This window comes from Lissotriton helveticus, chromosome 2_1 (assembly GCF_964261635.1).
Source record: "Lissotriton helveticus chromosome 2_1, aLisHel1.1, whole genome shotgun sequence".
Classification (NCBI taxonomy): domain Eukaryota; kingdom Metazoa; phylum Chordata; class Amphibia; order Caudata; family Salamandridae; genus Lissotriton; species Lissotriton helveticus.
In genome coordinates, this window is record NC_136059.1 from 1,339,797,135 (window position 1) to 1,339,818,613 (window position 21,479).

Here is a 21,479-nt window from a genome sequence, read left to right on the forward strand (position 1 = left end):
ATTAGATCCCGACCTGACACTTTATGTGGATGGTTCATGTATGAGAACTAGTACAGGAGAACTAGTCGCCGCGTATGCAGTGACTACTGACACTGAAGTTATTGAGACACACCGCATCGACACCCTGTCCGCTCAAGCAGCAGAGCTAGTTGCTCTGACACAAGCCTGCATACACGCCAAGAACTTGAAAGTTAATGTTTACACAGATTCACGTTACGCATTTGGAGTTGTACACGACTTCGGAGTGCTCTGGCAGGAGAGAGGTTTCATGACTTCTCATGGAACCAAGATTCAGCATGGTCTCCTTATTCAAGCTCTGTTAGATGCCATACACTTGCCGACATCTATTGCTATCATGAAATGCAAAGCACATACGAAAGTTACTGACATTATTTCCCAAGGTAACGATCTAGCAGATCGCACAGCCAAGCTTACAGCACAGACTCTAGACATTCCAGTTAATCAGACACATACTCCAGATCCGGCTACATGTATGACAGTTAAAGACCCTACACAAGATGTCATAGATATCCAGTTACATGCTACTCCCGAGGAAATCAAGAAATGGTCCGAACAAGGAGGGGTCCAGACAGATCAAGGATGGTTAACGAAGGGTAGAGCCACATGGTTTCTCCCCGACTCTATGGTTCAAGTCATTATTAATACCGCACATAGTCCAGCACATTTAGGAGAAAAAGCTATGTTAGACAGTATCCAGAACATTTGGTTCAACAAGCATTTACGAGCTGCAGCCAAGCAGAAAGCCCGTACCTGTATGATATGTTGTCAGTTTAATCCAGGTAAAAGTGTCCCGGTGGAACAAGGTGGATTCCAGCCCCCTGACCACCCTTTTGAAGTCCTCCAGATGGATTATATTCAGATGGAGCGATGTCGAGGTTTCAAGTATGTCCTTGTAGTTGTATGCGCTTTGTCCAGGTGGACAGAAGCATATCCAGTCCCAGATTATACAGCCGCGACCACTGCCAAGCAGTTGGTTCGTGAGTTCTTCCCTCGTTATGGACTCCCTAGAGTCGTATATTCTGACAACGGCCAGCCATTCTCATCTGAACTCATGAAGCATGTTTCCCTGTTATTAGGGTACCAGTGGAAGTTTCATTGTGTACGCCATCCTGAAGCAGCCGGTCTCGTAGAGAGACATAACCAGACTCTGAAAATCCGTATTGCAAAAGTGTGTAAAGAAAAAGGTGTGGACTGGCTAGTAGCTCTACCAGTCGCTTTATTTTATATGCGCATGGTCGCACATTCCAGATCAGGTCTGTCCCCGTACGAGGTCGTTTTCGGCCGCCCCCCTAATATGTGGGGTACTCCTAGACCCCGAAGTATTACCGATGTTTCAAGTAATATGCTGACAGATTACCTAGCTTCCTTGATGTCTGCCCTCAACTCATGTCGTTCACAGGTTGCCGCCGCATTTCCAGACAATACCGAGGTGGCACCGCACGAAATCGTTCCAGGATCCATGGTGATGGTCCGCAACTTTGACAGATCAAGTCCGCTGGAGCCTCGTTGGAAAGAGCCCCGACAGGTCCTCCTCACCACCCGTACAGCCGTGAAGTTGGAAGGACGCAAAGGCTGGGTGCACCTTTCTCATATTAAACTTTTTAATGGACTGAAACCCGTCTTAAAGAACATTTCCCAGGATTTGAAGGATTGCCAAAATATTGTTCTCAAGGACTGTCCCGCAAAAGACATTGCTACAACCCCTCCCCTGTTAGAGAAAACTCCGCAACAGGAGTACAAGCTAAAACTCCGGTCTAGTAAAATAAGTCAGTCAGTTTGATTGTCTAAGTCCTCCCCTAGGTGAAACGGTTAGATTGTTTCTGACATGTATAAAATAGACCCCCATAGTGAGAGAGTTAGTCAAAACTCAATTCGATGTATTGTTTTTCTATGTTTCATATTATTTCTCAGCATTATGATTTCCTGCACCAGTTATGCGTTTTACCTGTACTTTTCAGTTTCTCATGTAAATAAGTCTGCTAATGCTACAGTAGAGCACACGTTTAGTGATCTGCCTCCTCATGAACTCTCTTACCGCCTCGCCATGCGAAAAAACTCATTCATCCGCATGTTACATTACTCACACCAGACCAGCAATGCCACTAATTGTTGGGTGTGTGGTCGACTCCCCCCTTTCCAGACACCGAAGGGAGTCCTGCCACTTTTTCCTTATCCATTCTCACATAATGGTTCGTGTGGAGCATGGTCCACGTTAACGTCATCCTCAACAGATATGTCTTTTCTTAACAGTACATGTTTTCCAGACAAGCAAGGTCTTCCCCACAGAACCGGGTTAGATCTAGAAAATGAAGTGTATAATTTAGGTAATTATTCTTCGAATTTCATGGTCTTGAATGTTCAGTCTGATACTACTCCAGACTTACCTGCTATTTCAGTACTACCAGTCAAAGGCGAATTATGTGTCCGAAATAATGGTTCCGTACATGTAGGACACAGTGAATGTACTACTATTGTCAAGTATAGTGACAGTGGGAAATCTATTTTTAAAGCTTCACGTCATTCTTATTTTATTTGTGGTCAAACCGCATATGTCCGTCTGCCCCTCGATTGGGAGGGAACCTGTTACATTGCCTTCCTACTGCCACCAGTTTTCCTAGCCCCACCTGATTATCATAGAAACACACATCTAGTACACATTAGACATAGAAGGGAGTCCCCAATTGTCGATTATACTGAAACTGCTCTAGAACAGTATACAGATTTCAACAGAGGGTTCTTTTTCTTTATAGGACCTATCCAGAATAGTAAACTGATCCGTAGGTTAACCAGAACTCTCGAAGCTGTAGTAAATGAGACTGCCTCTGCTCTAGGTAACTTAACTGAAGAGCAATCTGCTATGAGATTTGTCGTTTTACAGAATCGTCTCGTCCTTGACGTCATACTGGCCGATAGGGGCGGGGCCTGTAGAGTCATCGGATCTAGTTGCTGCATTTTCATTCCAAATAACGCGCCGTCTGTTTATTCAGCTATAACCAGACTCCATAAAATTGCCCATCTGATACACCAAGATCCAGGCACCTGGACATGGTCCGGTTGGTTCTGGAATATAATTTCCGCATGGGGATGGAAAGTCTTGTCCTTTCTAGGTATTGCAGTAGCGATCATATTCAGCTGCTGCCTCTGTATACAATGTGGCCCTGCGATTTGCGGCATTTGTGCTACCTCTTGTATTCCTAGTCCCAAGCCCCGTTCTAAATCCCGTTCCAGGATAATTCGAGACGAGCAAATGATACTGTATGAAATGATAGATGGTATCATGAATATTGATGTTTCCTGATGGAAACGTAGTGACAAGGAGGGAATGTGGAAAAGTAAATTTTGCCATGTTCTGTGTCCCTACGTGTCATCCATCATATGTTATGTGTGCATGATTAAATATGCATATGCATTCCCCATGTTCGATTAATGACGCAATTACAGTTGTGTCCACCTCTAATATGCCAGTTTCCAGTCCTCGTGAATACTACGAATATCAGGCCTATGTAAAGCTACGTTGCCACGTTTCTCAGTGTGCACGTTATTCTATTATAAAGTCCCCGTTTCTAGGCCGCAAAAGGGCCTGGACACCAGATTCAGCTCCTGTCTCCAGAAACCTCGCTGAGGAGCGATACAGCCCCCACCTGTATCCTCGACCCTTCACTTACTTCCTGCCTCGCAGTGCCCGGTCCAGCCTGGCTCAGCCTCTGAGTCTGCCAAAAGTATGTTATAGTTCCAGTTATCAGTTCAGTCCTCCTTCTCTGCATTCCTAAGCTACTGAACTGCATCAATAGTTTCCGTCATTGTCTAGCCTTCACGTCTCCACGTTAGAGAAATACTGCATTTAATGGTCATTTAATATTCTTCATCACGTACTACATGTAGAATAATGCATGGTCCAGTCTTAGAATCAAGTCAGCCTTTCCCCTCCTGACTTCTAGTTTATATCAACATGTTCTCTAAACATCAGATACTAGATACTGTTTAGGTACATGTCGCCCTGACTCTCCAGACTTCAGTCTCTGCTCCTAGCACAGAGTTCATAGCCCCCAGCTTCTCCTAGTGATACGTCATTGCTAGTTTGCGCGCACCATCAGGTTAGAGGTCCCGGCTCCTTAGGTAGCCCCCTCCATGGTTTCCGCCCCATTCATGACATATTCTGTTACGTTTGCATCACATGTCTATGTATACGCCCTGTTACACCTCTTTTCGCCCTTATCTTTCGCGACTGCTACGCATCACGCCTTCTGCTCCACCCACTGCTACGCCTACTGCAATGTAATGCTATGTGTTTGCGTTATGTATATATGCTCATGTATTGTTATTAAAAGTCAGCGCGCTCATCCCAGACCCAGCCCCAGCAGCTGCTGGGCCCTGTCATCCTATTCCTATGCAGGTTGTCCTGTTCCTGTCCTTATGCTGTATTAAACCTGCAAAACTCCTACTACCTCGAATCTTGACTCTTATTTATTGAGCTATCTGTTATGATATATGTCTAGTCAAAAAGAGAGGTATTATTTATTTATTTACCACAAATATACCATAGAGTAGCCAACATAATTACATGCATTTTCAGAGAGAAGAATCAGCCCTATGCGTTACATATGTGCTTCACTTGATTTAATTTTATATGTCGTATTTTCACCAACTGAAATGCAATAGTTTAAAATACATTTCAACAGTAACCAATGTTTGTTCCTGTTCTGGACTTCTCTATGTGGTGTGTGACACTGCTGAGAATGGGAAATATGGGATACGGTAGTACCAAACTGTTAAGGTTAATGGAAGGGAAACCCATAAACTATGCACTGCTAGTTGAGGCACATATGAGAATCTGTGCAAGAAAAGAATAATTCTCGCTGCATGTCTCACACGTTACAGAAGAATACTATCCCACAAGACTGGAACATGTATGCTAAATAGGAAGAAGACTATTTTTAAAGGACTCTACAATTATCACCAGGAACCAGCATGTATACTTTTGACACACCTACCATCAAGTAATAGGATGAAGGGTAATGTTGATTCTTTTTTTTGGTATATGCGATTACATGCTCTAGTGCAGATCATGCCCGATAACGAAGGCAGAAAGGATGTGACAATATTACCGTTAATGACAGCCATTTATCTCTTATTTAGAATGTGGTGATCAACAACTAGAGGGCATTTTTTTTGTAACTGATATTAAATATGCTTCTCCTTGCTGGCACTATAAATCCTTTGTTAAATTACCATGTAGAGAACCAAATTACCAATTCAGCTCTTTATAGTATGTAGAAATGTCTGTAAAGCAAAACAATAGTGATAATACTTGCCACTGAAATCATAAGCACTTAATAGTCCAGCACACTGGCTGGACTATTCAGTGATTTTGATTATTAATGGAGATGCCCTGGAGGGAAACTAAATAATCCCTAAAACATTAAGTTAGCTATGTATCAAAGTCTCTCATTTTATACTTTAGACATTTCAGTGTAGCAACAAGAACATTTGATATATATATATATATAGATATATATATATATATATATATATCTATATATATATATATATAGCATTTGTCTCTTCATTGCATAAAATAACAAATATTGTCAATTCCTCGACTAATAGAACCAAACATTAAAACACTGTGGAACATTATCGTGGAGAACTGAATCAAGAATACTTTAAGGTTAAGTACTTAGGGATGGGATTTTGGAAATGATCTTCAGTGGCTCTGACCTTTACTGCGATATTTAGGAAACATATTTTAAACAATTTAGTTACATGTTAGCACTTTATATTCATAAGCAACCACTTCCCCATGAAAATTCCCCTCTGGGGCATCAGACCAGATGATTGGTGGAAAAGTATTTCTGCTCCATAAGTAATACCAACCTACATACATTTGAATATCATGACCAACTAAAACCAAGGTGTCTCACTGGATTGGCACAAATTTAACTTTGGGCCCTTGCTTGTATGACCAAATCAACATGGTAGGAAGGGTTAGCTGGTTGGAGAAGGCCGACTATACCTATATTGGGGACTGTGTGGTAATCCACTTTAGCCACCCCAATGTGGAGGAGCAAGTTCTAGGTGCAACTAATTCTTTTATACCCACTAAATCCTCCGCAATTCAGGTGCTCCCGTTAGGTTTCTTCATAGACCACATGTACTGTGTACCGCCCCTTAAACAACGGTTGGGCTTTAGAGTCATGAACTTTATGCTAAACATCCTTTTATTACCCCACTGATGAATTCCAACAGATAAGAAGTTTTGAGCCATTTGGGCTCCTGTGACTGATTACGCACCCAGCTGTATCTTCAACACCAGCTACACCTACTCCAACAAGTTCATTCAACTGTACTTTTAATGCCTTATTTACTGGTAACCACAATTACCTAAAATTGTTAATCTGCAACATGGCAGGACTTGCCTCTAAATTTAAGGATACAAACTGGATTTCCTTCATTAAGGGGTTCCATTTGATATGTTTATAAGAGATCTGAGAGACTATGAATTCCTTCTTTTTGGAGGGATATAAAACATATTTCTTCCCAGCAATCCCTTTTTCTGCTAGTAGGGCGAAGGGGGGACATGTCAATATTTCTATTAGATGTTAGTGGGTGGGTAAAGGAACTGCACTCAGGGGTACCTAGATTACAAGCCTTAAGTATAACCCTTTCAGGCTCCTTTGCCTTTTATCTGCTGAACTTCTATAATGCAAAAACGTGGACACAGGTTTCTTGTGAGAAAAAGGAAGGTCCGGCTAACTTATTCGTTGCTGGGGATTTTAACATACATATATGTGAGAGCCGCATCGACGATTTAAGCAATTTGTCCAAGTGCACGCTATCGGCAGGACCACATATAGAGCACACTAAAGAAGTGACAGAATTAATCACATTGCTCAATGCTTATAACTTCGTTTTTTCTTTAGAGAAATTGGTTAATTCCAATGAGACGCAGTCTTTCTACCTTCACTGGTAGGTGTTCGCCTCAATAATCGATTATATTTTTGTTTCTGCTCCTTTGTACTTAATGATTTCAAACTGTAATATTTTTCATAGCATGCATAGTGATCATAACCCGATCTCTCTTGGCTTGAGCTTGTTGTCCCCATCTATCAGGAAAATAAAGGGTGTCCCAGGTGAGCTTTTGTCACATTGCCAGGGGAAACGCCTAAGATGGTCTATGATATACCTTGAGCGCTTTAAACATACACTGTTCCCACAGCTGCACTCAGGATTTTACAACCTGTCTTGACCCAAATGCTTCAGACCAGTCAATCTTAACTGCCTGTGGGAGCATTTCTAAAAAGGAAGCTGAACTGTTACATTCCTCAGTAAGTAAACCCTCTCTATCTGCTCCAAAACGGTTTGACCCTCGCAGCTTTAAAGCCCTAAGAAATCTAAAGTGTATTTTGAAAATGATGCCTAGAGATGGCGAGCGGGTAGCCATATGCCGGCAAACATATAAGGAGGAGTTTAGCAGGCGTAAAAAGACATTGAAGGGCACAGCCTGCGAGAATCTAATACAAGCGAGTACCTGGAGAAATAGTTCTGCCTCCTGGTGTATTATCAATAATCCCTGTTTTGTAGAAGGTAATACCCCTGCCTTAGGTCATCACATCAAGGATAGTCAGAAGGTCACTCACTTTGAGGGCATAAACAATTGTTCTTTTCCCTCTGAAATCTGGGAGTCAGGGGGAGGACGAAGTTGGGATTTTCTGTACAGGAGATCAATCATGGCATCACAGGTCTTATCAGACATAAGGCCCGGGTCCAGATGGAATCCGTCGTACCTGTTTACTGCCAATGTGGAAATCTGGGTCGCGCACTGACTGATTTTGAATGCAGCAGTTAGGGATGGCCCTCCTCAATCTTGGTCATCGTCGACCCTACCTGTTTTAAATAGTGCCTACTTTTTTTTTTTAAAAGGGTGAGAAAGATAATCTGCAGTGTTACAGGCCCGTATTGCTGATCGACTTGGTTGTAAAGGTACTGGGGCGGGTGCCTCTTGATAGACTACCTTATTGGACAGGTGAGAACAATGTTATCTCAGAGTCACAATTGGTTTTAGACCGGGTAAATCTACAATTGATCAGTGTCTGAATCTTTATATGGTCATCAATAAATACACTGTTGCCTGCCATGAGTCAGTCCATCTAGCCTTTATGGACCTTACTCCGGGCTTTGACCAAGTCAAACATGACAAATTGAGGCGTATTCTGTTGGGAATGGGGTGGACCCAAATGTTGTTCATTTTTTTACGCGACTTAATGCCAACACAACCCTGTCAGTTAAATACATTAATACATCTGCATGTACTAACATTTTCACTACCAGGAGGTGGGTTGAACCAGGGTGCATACTTGCCCCTTTTTTATTTTCGTTATCCATAAATAGGCTTGACCAGGCGTAAGTGGCACCTAAGTTTGATTGCCCCCAAATTGGTTCCTACATCCTCCAGGAAATCAGGGACACACAATCAAGACTATGAACGAGTTTGTTCTGCAATTAAGTAATCCCAATCCCAATTTGGGCTTTGCAGGGGATGGAAGACCGACCTTGAAAACAAAGAGGATGGTTGGTTTTGAAAGAGGAGTTAAGTTGCAAGATTGCTCAGCATCAGAAGTTCCCAAATACAACTGTTCCGTGGTCTGCAGAGGTTCATTTTCATAATCGAATGGGGAGTGCAGCAACCAGGTTTTTTTGGGACATTGGAACAGCACATCTTGCGGCTCTTGGATAGTAACTCGAGACATCAGATTAAGGGATGGGCCAGTATTTACTGCATTATGAGGAAACTTGAATGCACCTGCTTTAGACACCTGCATGTTTATTAAAAATATGAGGAAACCTCTAAATGTTAAAAATGGGGGGCACTCTAAACCTGAGGATGAGAACCTAACATGGAATCCACTTCTCTGCCACATGTTCCATAAAGTTATAACACTGTTCTTAATTTAAGTCTTTATTGATTCAGATTGAATAGGTATAAAAACGATTATGATCCCAATGATGTAATAGTAAATCAAAACATGCAGTGCTGGGTCCTGGAGAATTTCTTTTCCAGAATACAAGCAAAACTGTGCACATTAGTTCTGGACCAGAGTCTACCAAAGATCTTCTTCTACGATGCCCAAGTGCTTTATAAGTGGCAGTGGGGATACCTGATAAGCTACCACAACCCACAAAAACAGCAATAGAGGCCTGGAAAAAGGCAACTCGTAACTAATAAAATAAAGCGAGCCAAAGTCCTGACTAAGCAGACTTTTCTTTGGGTTATCAAAAATCTGGAAGACCTAAAAAAAAGGGGGGGGTTTAGAAAACAGGATCTAATAAGGGTTTTCCAAGAAAAACAATAAGATCCGGTACCCAAGGGGACATGAAATTGTTTGATCAGTTTTCTGGAAGCTTTGTGCTTGCGACATCCTAAGTCTTTTAATACATAAAATTAAAGCATGTTCTGGCACATTGTTAGCAGCGATAGTGATATACACAATGGTTCTCCTATAGAAAACAGGGCCCTAAGCAAGTCCCTTACAATAAAAGCCTTCTTCCTGATTAAACAAAAAAACTTGTAAAATCCCCCCCCACCCCACTCATGATACATTAGGCCGCTAAATGTCAAGATGGTAAAACATAGGTGCACTGGAGGGGTAATTATGTCCCAAACAAGAGCAACAAGATCAGGTTATATGTTGGTATTGCTGCTAATGCTACATATGAGTTATTACACAAGTAAGCAATTGATGAAATCTGATTACACATTGACTTCTGTGTCAGGCTGTGAGCAGATTTTAGAACACAATATGGCAATACCCCAAGATGCAGGGGTTTTGGGGCACAGCGACAGACCTTTTGGCCACAGTTTTGTTTTGGAGGCCCCTTACTGATCTAGCAGCCAAAGTGGAGCCCTTTCGAAGCTGCAATCACCAGGACTCACGAAAAACACCTAAGATATTGCTAGATACAGTGTTAATCATTGCAGGATAAGACATTGACAGCTTATGGGGCAGACTGGTGATATTGTGGATCAAATCTCAGTGCTTGAAGAAAAACTGGTGGAATGGAGTGAACTGTATAAGTTGAACAGGTGTATGCCCAAATGTTAGACAAAGTACTGGGGTCCACAGATCAGATATTACAAACTTGATTGATAGTGAGACTGCCTATTGGCAAATTTTCGGATCCATTCCAGTGTGAGATGTTCAATTTGCACAATTTAGTGGAGGGCATTGCACTGTCTGATTTAGTGTTGATACTAACTGGCTAAACATACAAGAAATGTGACTCAAATTAGGTGTGTGCAATTATGTGATCAATATCTGGATCATGTTAAAAATTAAAAAAAATACAAGAAAGGAAAATGAGAAATGAATGAGTGTACCAGAGGCAGGAAACCTGAACGATGAGGTCTCTAAAGTCATGGATAAAAAGCATTGCATTATCAGCAACCTTCTTGGATATTCAGTATTTGGGTTTTTTCTCATTTCATGTGATTGCTAGTCTTCAGAACAAGGAAATACTTGAATAACGTAGACCCTGCTGCTTCCAACAAAGGGATTTTGACTGTAAGCCCAGGAACATCTTGAAAATAATCTGTTTGAAGTCGGATTGACCCCATATTGCTCCAATCTAATTGAGGTAGACATCAAGTCAGAAACCAGAGCTCAGTATTATATTTGAACATCCAGTACCACAGGCTTACAAGTTTTGCATCTTCGGGCTTTACCTTTCAACAGTACTTGCAGATGACTGCATTTGACAGATAAACTGTCTGCTTTTTGGATGTGAGCTGGGAATATCGAATCCAAAATAGTGAAGGGTTACAATATTGAGACCACAATATCGGAGAACAAAATATCAAAAGGTGAGTTTCTATATGTTTTCAAAACCCAACTCCACATATACGTGCCTAGGCGATTTATATCTTCAAGGTATGTAGATGTGAAATTAAGGATAGTAAATCCATACCTCACTCTGTGCACTTAGCTGTTTGATATTTTGTCTCTCGAAAATGTGGTCATGATATTGTGACCCGTCAATATTTAGAGCACAATATTCCCTACTACAAAATTTTTGGAGGGCAGTGCTGCCAACTGGGATTTGGGATGCAATGCTCTGTGCCAAATCTGAATTCTACTTACTTGGAAGTGAAAGCCTGCCTCCTGCGATTTAGTGTCTGGCCATTAGCAGTATTGCGTCATTCGTATACAAAGAATGGAGGCAGTCAGTTAGAGAACTTTCATATATTCCAGCACACAAAATACATGAAATAGCTGGATGGAAGTTCTACTTAAAAAAAAGGAAGGGTTAGTGCTTGGATGCAAACAAAAATGATTGTTAAAAAACAAAAAACACTGAAATACTGCTACTAGCAAAAAGAAGTACATTAGAAAAATGAACCAACAAAAAAAAACGGCAGGTAAATTGCTTCCCTCCAAAAGCCAGAAAATTAGTGAATTGGCTGGGAATTGAATTATGCCCAGGGTGGCTGGGTGTCAAGATGTCTCTATGTTTCCTGAAATCCCCAACAGTGGTCGCTGAAGAATCTAATAAAACTTCAGCTTGGATTAAGACGAAGGGTAATTTGTGTGGAAACCTTCTAAGGTGAGCTTGTGAAACTGCCAAACAGATTTATGTATACCATTCTTGGGCAGCTCATAATCCAAAGCAATAAACATGGACTAAAAGGGTATTTCGCTAAGGAGACTGATGAACGTATAAGTACATTAAGTTCCCTAAAGAATGAGCACAATGGCATATTTTGTATTAATGCACTAAATCATTCAAATCTAAAGTGGGGAAAAGGCATCCAGCTTTAATTTTTCTCTTCGTGACGTTGTTCACTTGCCCAGGCTCAGGGCAAAAGGTTCTCCGAATTAGCACCCAAAGTACAACCTCAGCGGCGCATGGGCGGCTGGGTGCATGGTGCTATTTTGGCATCGGGTGCCCTGTCGATTGCAATGGGGATTCTCCGGTTGCAACAAACAATGCAGGTTTGGGGACGAAGATCTTCAGGAGGTGATCACCAGTTGGAGAGGTAAGTTGGAATGCCTGGGGATGCTGGGACAACATCGGTTGGGACATCGGTGCAGCGGTGTGTTTAGACGTTGGGTTTTCTTACCAGCTCTGGTCGTGGGCGGATCCTCCAGAAAGGGGCTGCAGGCATTCACTGAAAATTCGAGGCAGGTCAGAGATCACCAGATCTCAGGTCAGGATTGCCGGGGAGACCTCCTCGTGGTGTTGGGCCACTCAAACTTAGGCCGTGGGCGTCGGGTGCAGAGTGGTGCAGACTCGCAAATTTGGCCGGAGCCAGAGTCTGTGGGTGACCAAATCCGGTGCTCACGAGAGACAAAGTCTTGGATTTGGAAGGCAGGGCAGGTCCTTCGGGTTCTTGAGGGCTGCTGGCTGTAGGACACACCTGGATTTCACTGGAGCAGGTTCAAGGTGCGGACAGGCGAGTAGGACTGGGGCCAAGTCAGTGGGCATCCTCCTCTTCTTAGTTCAGCGCGGATTCTTCGGTCCTTCGTCTCTTCTTCTGGTCGGTTCTTGTCTGACGAGGCAAGGTTCAGGGTTGCCCCTGGGTACTAGATTTAGGGGCGTTACAGTTTGGCTGGGTCCCCCCATCTGCAAGATGGAGGGGACCCATCTTGCAGATGGGGCTTTCACTTTCCAAGCAGCCCGGGACAATGGAGGCCACTTCTTTGAAATTAAAAAGGTCTTGCATTTACAAGAGTTTTAGCTATTGGTATTGTAAAAGACAATGCCTTTTATTTCTGTGTTCATTATCAAAACAGATAAAGGCATTGTCATTTACAATTCCAATAGCTTAAACTCTCGCAAATGTGAGGCCTATTGTAAAGTAAAGTAAAGTCCATATTTGTAAAGCGCACAATCACCCGTAAGGGTCTCTAGGCGCTGGGGGCCGTCGGGAAGATTAAGCGAGCTATTGCCCAGAGTCACATGGTGCTGGGCTAACCTGCCGCCGGAGCCGAGGATCGAACCGTGGTCCCCAGATTCCAGCGTCAGTCGCCCTGGCCGCGGCGCCACACCTCTTCCCAATTGAATTGCAAATGCTCGTTACCTACGGTAACACTGTCTTGGCAAAGATATCACATTATTAGTGAATTTCTGCGACTGGCCTTCCCCTGCATGGAAACACATTGCCAAATTTTGAGTAACTTTTGATCCTTGTGAGCTGCAAACAAAACGCTTTTTTGTGAAAGTCCAGATTACGCAGTAGATGATGGATTTTGTGGCCAATACTGCAAATCCATAACTATGCAGAAAGAGCCATAACAGCATAATCACGTAATTCCTGGGCCTTGGTTATAAAGTCCTTACTCAACTTGGAACAAAAGGGTTTCATGCATTAAAGGCAGTCGAAACACTGTATTAGGAGAGTGATCCTAGCTTATCTTGACGCGTAAATGCACCTATTGCATTGCTCTTATTAGACTTGAAAATGTATTTCAATAGATCTGCTGTACCCTTTTCCATCACTTACTGGAAAACAAAATGTTATTGCCAAATTTAGAACATATGTGAGGCTGCTTAACTCCTCTCCTTGGACCACGGTTCAAGTCAATGACGTTTTATCAACACCCTTCCAGGTACAGAGGGAAAAATTGTAGGGTTGTGCCTCATCGCCACTTCTGTTTACATTGATCATGAAATCCCTTGCAGGCTGGATAAGACTGGATGCTCAGATTTGTGGTATTGGCTGGGGAGTGTGGAGGGAGTACCGTGTCCCTTGTTATACGGATGAAGTACATTTATATGTGCAAAGACCCCACCATTCGAACGTCAGGTTCATGCACATGTTGACAGTAATAGGGACACCTCTGGCCGTTGTGTAAATTGGCATGTCAACATTGATTTCACTGGTGGGAGAGATAGACCCAAAGTATGCTTTGACTCCTAGTTCTTTGTCGTGAATGGTTCATTTATTATCTTAGATTTTCTGTAACACAGGCCCCTACAGAGAGCTGGAGAAGCAATATTGCTCATATAATAGAGAGGTTAAAAGATTAATTGGAAGCATGGGATACCAAAAGGTCCTGTAGGACCAAATAGGAAAAGTGCCCATCCCGACGGACCAGATTGTCCAGGCAGTAGTGCTTTGTGAACATGTGGAGAGAAACCAGTGGAACTCCACATGCCAACATAGTGGTTGCAGCCTTTACTCTGGTGGAATGAGCATGCAAACCCTCTGGGGGTTGTTTCTTGGCCAATGTGTAGCAGATTTTAATGCAGAGCATGATCCATCAGGAGATCTATTTCTGCACAGCCTTCTCTTTTTTGGCTCCAACATACCCCACAAAGACTTGGTCAAGATAGAATGACAACACTTTTTTTTAGATCCATTCAGTGGAGCGGCTCCTCTTCCTGAGAGGGAGGAGGTGGAGCAAAATAAGTAGGCAGGGTGATGGAATGGCCTACATGACCACCTTGGACAGACGTTCTGGTGCCAATGATTAATTTGTCTGAGACGATGTTGAGGTATGGAAGCTTAGATGACAAAGCCTGGAGTTCAGTGACCCTCCGGGCAGATGTTATAGCCACAAGAAAGGCCGTTTTGATTTTAAGGAGCTTGAAAGGACAATTTTGCAGAGCCTCAAAGGTAGCGCACATAAGAAAGGTGAGCACTAAATTCAGGTCCCCTGAGGCATGATAAAGGGAGAAGGAGGGAACATATGTTGGAGACCTTTCAAAAACTTATGTACAATAAGGGATTTGAAAAAGGGACGGCTGATCTGGCAAGCACAAAAATGCTGACATGGCAGAAATATAGCCCTTTAATGTGCCCAAAGAGCCATGATGGACAAGAGAAAAAGAAAGAAAAGTACTTGAGAAAGTGGAACAGAATGGGGGAGTCAACGTGCTTTTTTGCACACCATGCCACAAACGTGCCCCAAAAGGCAGACATTTACCGTCTTGGTGGAGTGATACCTGGCTGTCACGATGACATTACAAACTTTGGGCATAAGGTCAAAAGCTGTCAACTGTCCCGGCTCAATCTCCATGCATGAAGGTGGAGTGTTGACAGTTTCGGGAGGAAAACCCTCCCCTATTGCTGTGACAGAAGATCCTCACAAAGGGCCAGCCTGATTGGAGATCCAGTGGCCTTGTGCCAAGTCTGGAGCCACAAGGTTGACTTGAGCTTGGTCGTTCCTCATCTTTTTGAGAACTCTGCGCCGGAGAGGTATGGGCAGAAAGACATACAGGGGGCCTGAGCTCCACCGAGACAAAAAGCATCTCAGAGCAAGAGACGCCTTGGAAACTCCAGTGTGCAAAAGTGCTGATATTGTGAGCTCTGCGGTGGCGAAGAGATCTAACCAAGGCTCACCTTGCTGCAGCAAGAGACTTTGCACCACCTCCGGGTGGAGATGCCATTCGTGATCCACTAGGCATCTTCAACCGAGTTAGTGCACCCTGGAGTTAAGAGAGCCTGCCAGGTGTTGAACAACTAGGAATAAGCCTTGCTGTTTCAACTATGTCCGAAACAGCAGTGCCTCATGACAAAGGGTCCACAACCCCACGCCCTGCTTGTTGCAGTACCACATGGCGGTGGTGTTGTCCATGAACAAATGCACTAGCCTTCCCTTGGTGGAGAGAAGAAAGGCTTTCAATGCCAGCCAGATCTCTCAGAGCACTAATAGATTGAAATGGAATCTGGATTCCGCCAGAGGCCTCTGGTCTCCACATCTCCCAGATGGCCGCCCCACTCAGGAGTGACGCATCAGTCAAGAATGTCATTTTTGGTTGGGGTGGGGAGACGGGGCTGCCGCTGACTCAATCGTGGTTGGTTAACTACCACTGCAGATCTTTTGCAGTACCCTCTGAGATCTGAACCAGATCGGAGCGATTCCCCTGATGCTGTGCCCACTAGAACTTCAGGTCCCACTGCTGATCCCGCATATACAAGTGGGCACGTGTCATAAGCAGGATGCAGGAGGCCATAAGGCCCAGCAGCATTAGAGTCAGTCTTACCGAAACCTAGCATAGAGGCTGAAACATCAGCATCAAAACCTGAACATCCTGGACTCACAGTTCGGGAGGATAAGCCCGAAACTGCACCATGTCCAGAAAAGCTCAGATAAAAGGGAGCATCTGAGAGGGAGTCAGGTGTGACTTTGGCTTGTTGATAGGGAACCCCAGTGAATGCAGGAGGTTGGCCGTAGTTTGGAGATGGAAGTCGACCACCTGAGGCGAACCTGCCTTCAACTGACAGTTTTTGAGATAGGCGAAGACTGGCACCCCTGATCTTCGCAGATGAGCCGCCACCACCGCCTTCACCTTGGTGAACACCCGAGGGGTGCTGGTAAGGCGAAACAGGAGCACAGCAAACTGAAAATGCTAGTGGCCCACCATAAACCGCAGTTAACACATGTGGACAAGCTGGACGGGAAAGTGGAAATATGCATCCTGTAAGACCAACACTACCATCCAGTCTCCCGAGTCGGGGGCAGACAGAACTTGAGCTAGCGTGAGCCTTTTGAATTTCTCCATTTTCAGGAAGAAATTAAGAGGGTGCATGTCTAGGATAGAACAAAGGCCTCCTTCCTTCTTAGGCAAAGAGAGTATCAGGAATAACAACCACAATCTTACTTCTGACGTCGATACCCTCTCTATGGCTCCCCTGGCCAAGAGAGCTGTCACTTCCTGGCGGATCAAGGAGAGATGGTCCTCCGTCAGTCTGTCGCAAGTGGGTGGCATAGCTGGAGAGAAAGTCATGAAGGGGAAGGAGTAGCTCCTTCGAACAATCTTAAGAAACTAGAGGTCTTAGGTTATCAACCTCCAGCAGAGCAGGTGATGGCCTATTCTGCGTCCCACTGGTTGCCCATGATGGTTGGAGAACAAACTGAAAAGCATTCGAGGCTATGGCTGCTGAGGGGAGGGGGTCTGTGCATACAGTGTCCTTGGCTACACAAAGGCTGGGAAGCTTGCATGATGTGGTAGCTGGGTGGGTAGAGATGCGGTTGAAAACTCCTTTCCACAGGCACGAAAGGCGAGAAATGCTATGTACTTATCACCAAAATTTCTGCCTAGCATCGCTCTTTCATTGGATCCTGACTTGTGCTTGCATATTGACATTTCTCTAAAACTGAATTTTTTTTTAACAACCATGTGTGTAAAAACAATCACAATATATGCATATTTGAAAAAAACCAATGACAACAAATCAGCTTGCTGACACTTACATGCCCAAAATGACCTTTCATGGAACAATTGTAACAGTATACTTCTGCTTTATTTCCAGAACCAGACCTGGGTTTCCGAATTGGACCTTCCGCAACCTGCAAAACAGAAATAAGGAGCAAGCTGAGGCAAATACACTTTCCATCTCTCAATATAACAAAAAACGTAAAAAACAATACTTTAAGTGTCTTAATAGATTTACTAGAATGTCATCCTTTCAACGTATCCTTAATTTTAAAGATATGTCAACAGTTCAAGTGCCGTATGCTAGCACCAACCCAAGCAAGTCCCTTTCCAGTAGATCTCACTGTACAGGAAAGGTCATCAACAGGGATGGTGCACAAGTAGATCCAGGACAGTTCATATTGTCAATTGTCAGCTCACTGGTAAACGTCTCATCTTTAAGAGACAAAGAGTCTTATTTGAGTTTTAGCAGATAGCTCTCCAGGTCAGCAGAGGATCTCCGCCGGTTCCAATAATCAGAGATACCATCTGCTTGTTGGGGATTACTTTTCATTTATTGTATAGTCTGTGTAGCAGGTGCACTAAAAGAACTGACTAACAACGAGTGGGAGCCATGTGTTTTCTCTGCTCTGCATCAATTCTTTGTATAACCCCTAAAGAAAACGATAGCCCTGGCAGCCAGGGTGCTTCTCCATACACCCACTACCACTGTTTGCTTTCATGTTCAGGAATGCCATGATTAATTTCAGTGATGATCAAGAATCGACTCTTTCAGCATTGTCTACTAACTAATGCAGGCCCAGCTTTTACCCTGCCTCAACAAGAGGTATCTAGCTACATTTGCCCTCACAAAGTGTAACACTTCTATATAGGGTTTGGCAATGTTTACTCCTTAAAACGTATCAAGCCATGATCATCTTCCCAAATCTGAATACACCTCACAACCACAGCACTGCTCTCCTATCAAGTTGTATAGCCACCATCTCACAGCCAAATGAGGTCCCAAAGTCAGTCAATCCTAGGGCTGTGAATGAACCAAGTTTTCCTATGAAGCCCAGTAAGCTCCTCTATAATTAGGCTGAGGGAGTCTAAATCAATTTCCAAATACTGAGGAATCCCAAAAATGTTGTATGATCTTCCTCAAAGTGTGGTTGAACATACAAACTATCTTACTCATTTGAGTGGGTGGCCTAAATCATATAGTCCAGTCTCCTTCATTTGATCGAAAGATGAAACATATACTCTGGGCTGTTAGCAGCACTGTCTGTTATGGTAGTTCGTAAATCTCCAAAACACCATAGAAGTCTATAAACCAGCTCTTCATACCTTGGTCTCCTGAAACTTGCGAACACTAAAGGAGAGCCTTGGTACAAATAATTAAATGCAATGTAGGCATTTTCAACCCCACTGTACAGGTTATAATCCCATGCATCTGGACAATGGACCTCATTACCAAATGGGAAGTCCTTTGCCTTTTATAGCACTTTTAATGTCAGGCTGGAGAAAAACAGCACTGACTGTTTCGGCTTGGTTACTTTCAGGTTCAAGCCACTCATGGTTGGGTACACAAATGTTCCAATGCAAGCAAATCATATTTAGTGCAGGCAGTCTGCTTGGTCCACAAATCATCAGCATGTTACCTCCAAAAGCTAAACAAAGAACCTCCTAAATCGGCATAAGATTACAATCAATCAAGAACTGGAAATCTGTATTTATTATTCACATGTTTGTCGTCAACACAAGAGAACTTTAATTTCTATAAAACCTGGGTGCTACATTCAAAACGTGACCCTCCATGACAATAGAAGGTTATCAAAAACCTTTCTAGCAGGTTTAGTACCAATATTTACTTTTTACTGAAGGCTTTGCATTTTAAAACTCAGTCTTGATTTTGGCATTAACAATACTAGTAAAAACCCAAAGCATTATGGAGAGGGCCACCTACTCAATCCTGTCCTGTAAATATTGTTGAAGGTCAGATACATTAACCAAAAGAAACGTGGGAGAGTATGGAGGTTGACTGTGGGAAACGGCGAAGCCCCAAGTACTAGGGCCCCAAGTCCAGGGTTTACTCACCCAAAATCTAAGGGATAGCACTGCAGACGAGTAAGGGTACAAACCGGATACAAGATGCATGTTCCTTGAGAAGAAGCTCTAAATATAAGTGCATTTCACTCACAGAAGCAGGTTTGGTGTCAGAGACTTAAACTTGAGAGCACCACGGGCAAACAATGAATGTCTAGCTTTGTTGGAGACTAAGAGAGAGTTCTCCAGGGTTATCTCTTAGGGAACCTTGGGGAAAGTCCTGTGGTGTGCCACATGGGCACCCTGAATGAGATCTGGCATTAGGCTGCGAGGGCATATGGACCTGAGGGTTTTCTGCCAAGCCACAGAGCTGCTGAATGAGCCAGTTCAAGAAGCCAGCTGAGCGAAAAACGATGTCCGGAAAAGCCAATAAACAAATACCATTCTACATTACATACTACTGTTATCTTTATAACTATTTTGCATTTCTTTTTATCTCAGTAGAGCTTTAAAAATGGTATAAGATCATAATTTTCTTTGTTTTGAGCTGCAGTAAAACCATGTGATTTCTATCTTTTGCGTCAGCAAAGCTCCCTCAGAGTTAGCAGCAGCCAAATCCTAGTGGTATTTGGCTAATGTTAGCGTTCAGGTGCTGCAGAATCATCTCGAGTCATCTTCTAAACCTTTCTTTGCTAGTCTTGTTAATTCCCCTAGCATGTTCTGCTATATTAAATACATGCTGCATGCCTTTTATGACGCACTGTTGCCCTTTACACAGCGTTTAGGTATAATGACTTGAGGAGTAGTTCATTTAATATTGGACTGGAACAGCATGGTGGAGCCAGAGCAACAGGAACCCATCTAGGAAGCCAACAGAAATTAACAAAAATGTCCAGAAATTGGTGTGGTGGGTAAATGGGTGTGTGTGGGTATGCATGTTGTGTGCATGTTGGTGCGTACCAGTGCATATGCAGGTGTACTTGCTTGAGTCTGCATGTTTGTGTGTTTATGGCATGCCTATGTGTGACTGCATGTGTGTTTTTGAAAGAAAGGGTGATAGCACCACTGCCTACAGTTTATTAAAACGGGACATCATAACATTCCAAAGTTCTCTCAGGTTCATGTATGGTAGGGCATTCTCTTAAAGGCACAGATGCATCCATATGTTTTGTGCATCAGGCACATTGACATTGGGAGTTAGGAGTGGGGGAGGACACTAGAAGCCATTTATATATTGCAAGTAGGGGTGGACAGGCCACCTTTCCTTTCTTGCGTCGAGGCCCTTTGCTGCTCTGTAGCGCCTCTGCTTTGGCCATATCGTGAATCTTCTTAGGTGCTGTACCCTGTGATGAAACTCACCATCCCATCAGGAGTGTCCCCAGCCTGCTGTGGGACCACAACTTCTCTCATTCTTTGGGACTTTTCACCAAAGGTTTCTCTAGTTAGAACCAAAACTAGGCCATGCGGATGTGGTTCCCAAAAAGCAGGCTCTGGGACTCTTTGCACTAACTACATAACATCTACAGTTATGTCTCTGCAATGTAGATAGCAGTGTGCAAGGGTATGATGGTGTGTGGGCTGCGCACTTCATGACTGCACGTTTAGGTGGATTCATCTTTTCTGCTCTGCTCACTTTTATTGCACGTATGCTTATTGGGGCATGAGTTTATACAGTGACTTTCACATGAATAGACAGAACTTTCATGTAGTTTCGCTGAAAAGGCACCATGTTAGGACACGGGACTAGAGGCTCGTCTAATCAGTTTTAAAATCACTACCTCAAACATCGGAATCGAAATTGGCTGCACGATATTTCCTTGCTAGGACTCTGGAACAGTATTAATTGCTAGAATCTCACCGTACAAGGGTGTCAGGACCTCAGCCCGCATATCAGGATTAGATCGAAATATAGCATTGGGGACTCCATAAGGGCCAGGGGCCCCATTCGATCTAATCCGGGCCAGAAGATTGACTATTTCTTTTTACCTGGGGCTCTAAATGTAGCGCTGATGTGGAGATACTCCCCATCATTAATGAGGTCTTGTGCACTTCACAAAATGATGGCTCATATCTGGACTTATTAAGTTAGCAGAACTAGTGCCATACAAGTTAATGATGAACTTCACCCATACCTCCTCCGTAATATTAACACTATAGTCCCTACTACCTCAGTTTTCTACCTCATTAATGACCCCCCCAGAAAGCTTTGGCATTTTTGGTCTTGGTGCCATTTACTAACCTTTAGATGCGAGGACCCGGAAACATCTGAGCCTGCG

The 21,479-nt window shown here is 43.4% G+C and overlaps 1 protein-coding gene across 2 annotated transcripts in view; it reads right to left on the reverse strand.

Moving 5' to 3' along the window:
• ZCCHC7 (zinc finger CCHC-type containing 7) overlaps positions 1-21,479 on the reverse strand; it is a 161,911-nt gene that overhangs the window by 24,980 nt on the left and 115,452 nt on the right. For both annotated transcript variants that reach the window (XM_078676269.1, XM_078676271.1), the window contains exon 7: positions 17,217-17,312. In XM_078676269.1, the coding sequence (XP_078532395.1) occupies positions 17,217-17,312 (96 nt within the window). The remainder of the gene's footprint in view (positions 1-17,216; positions 17,313-21,479) is intronic.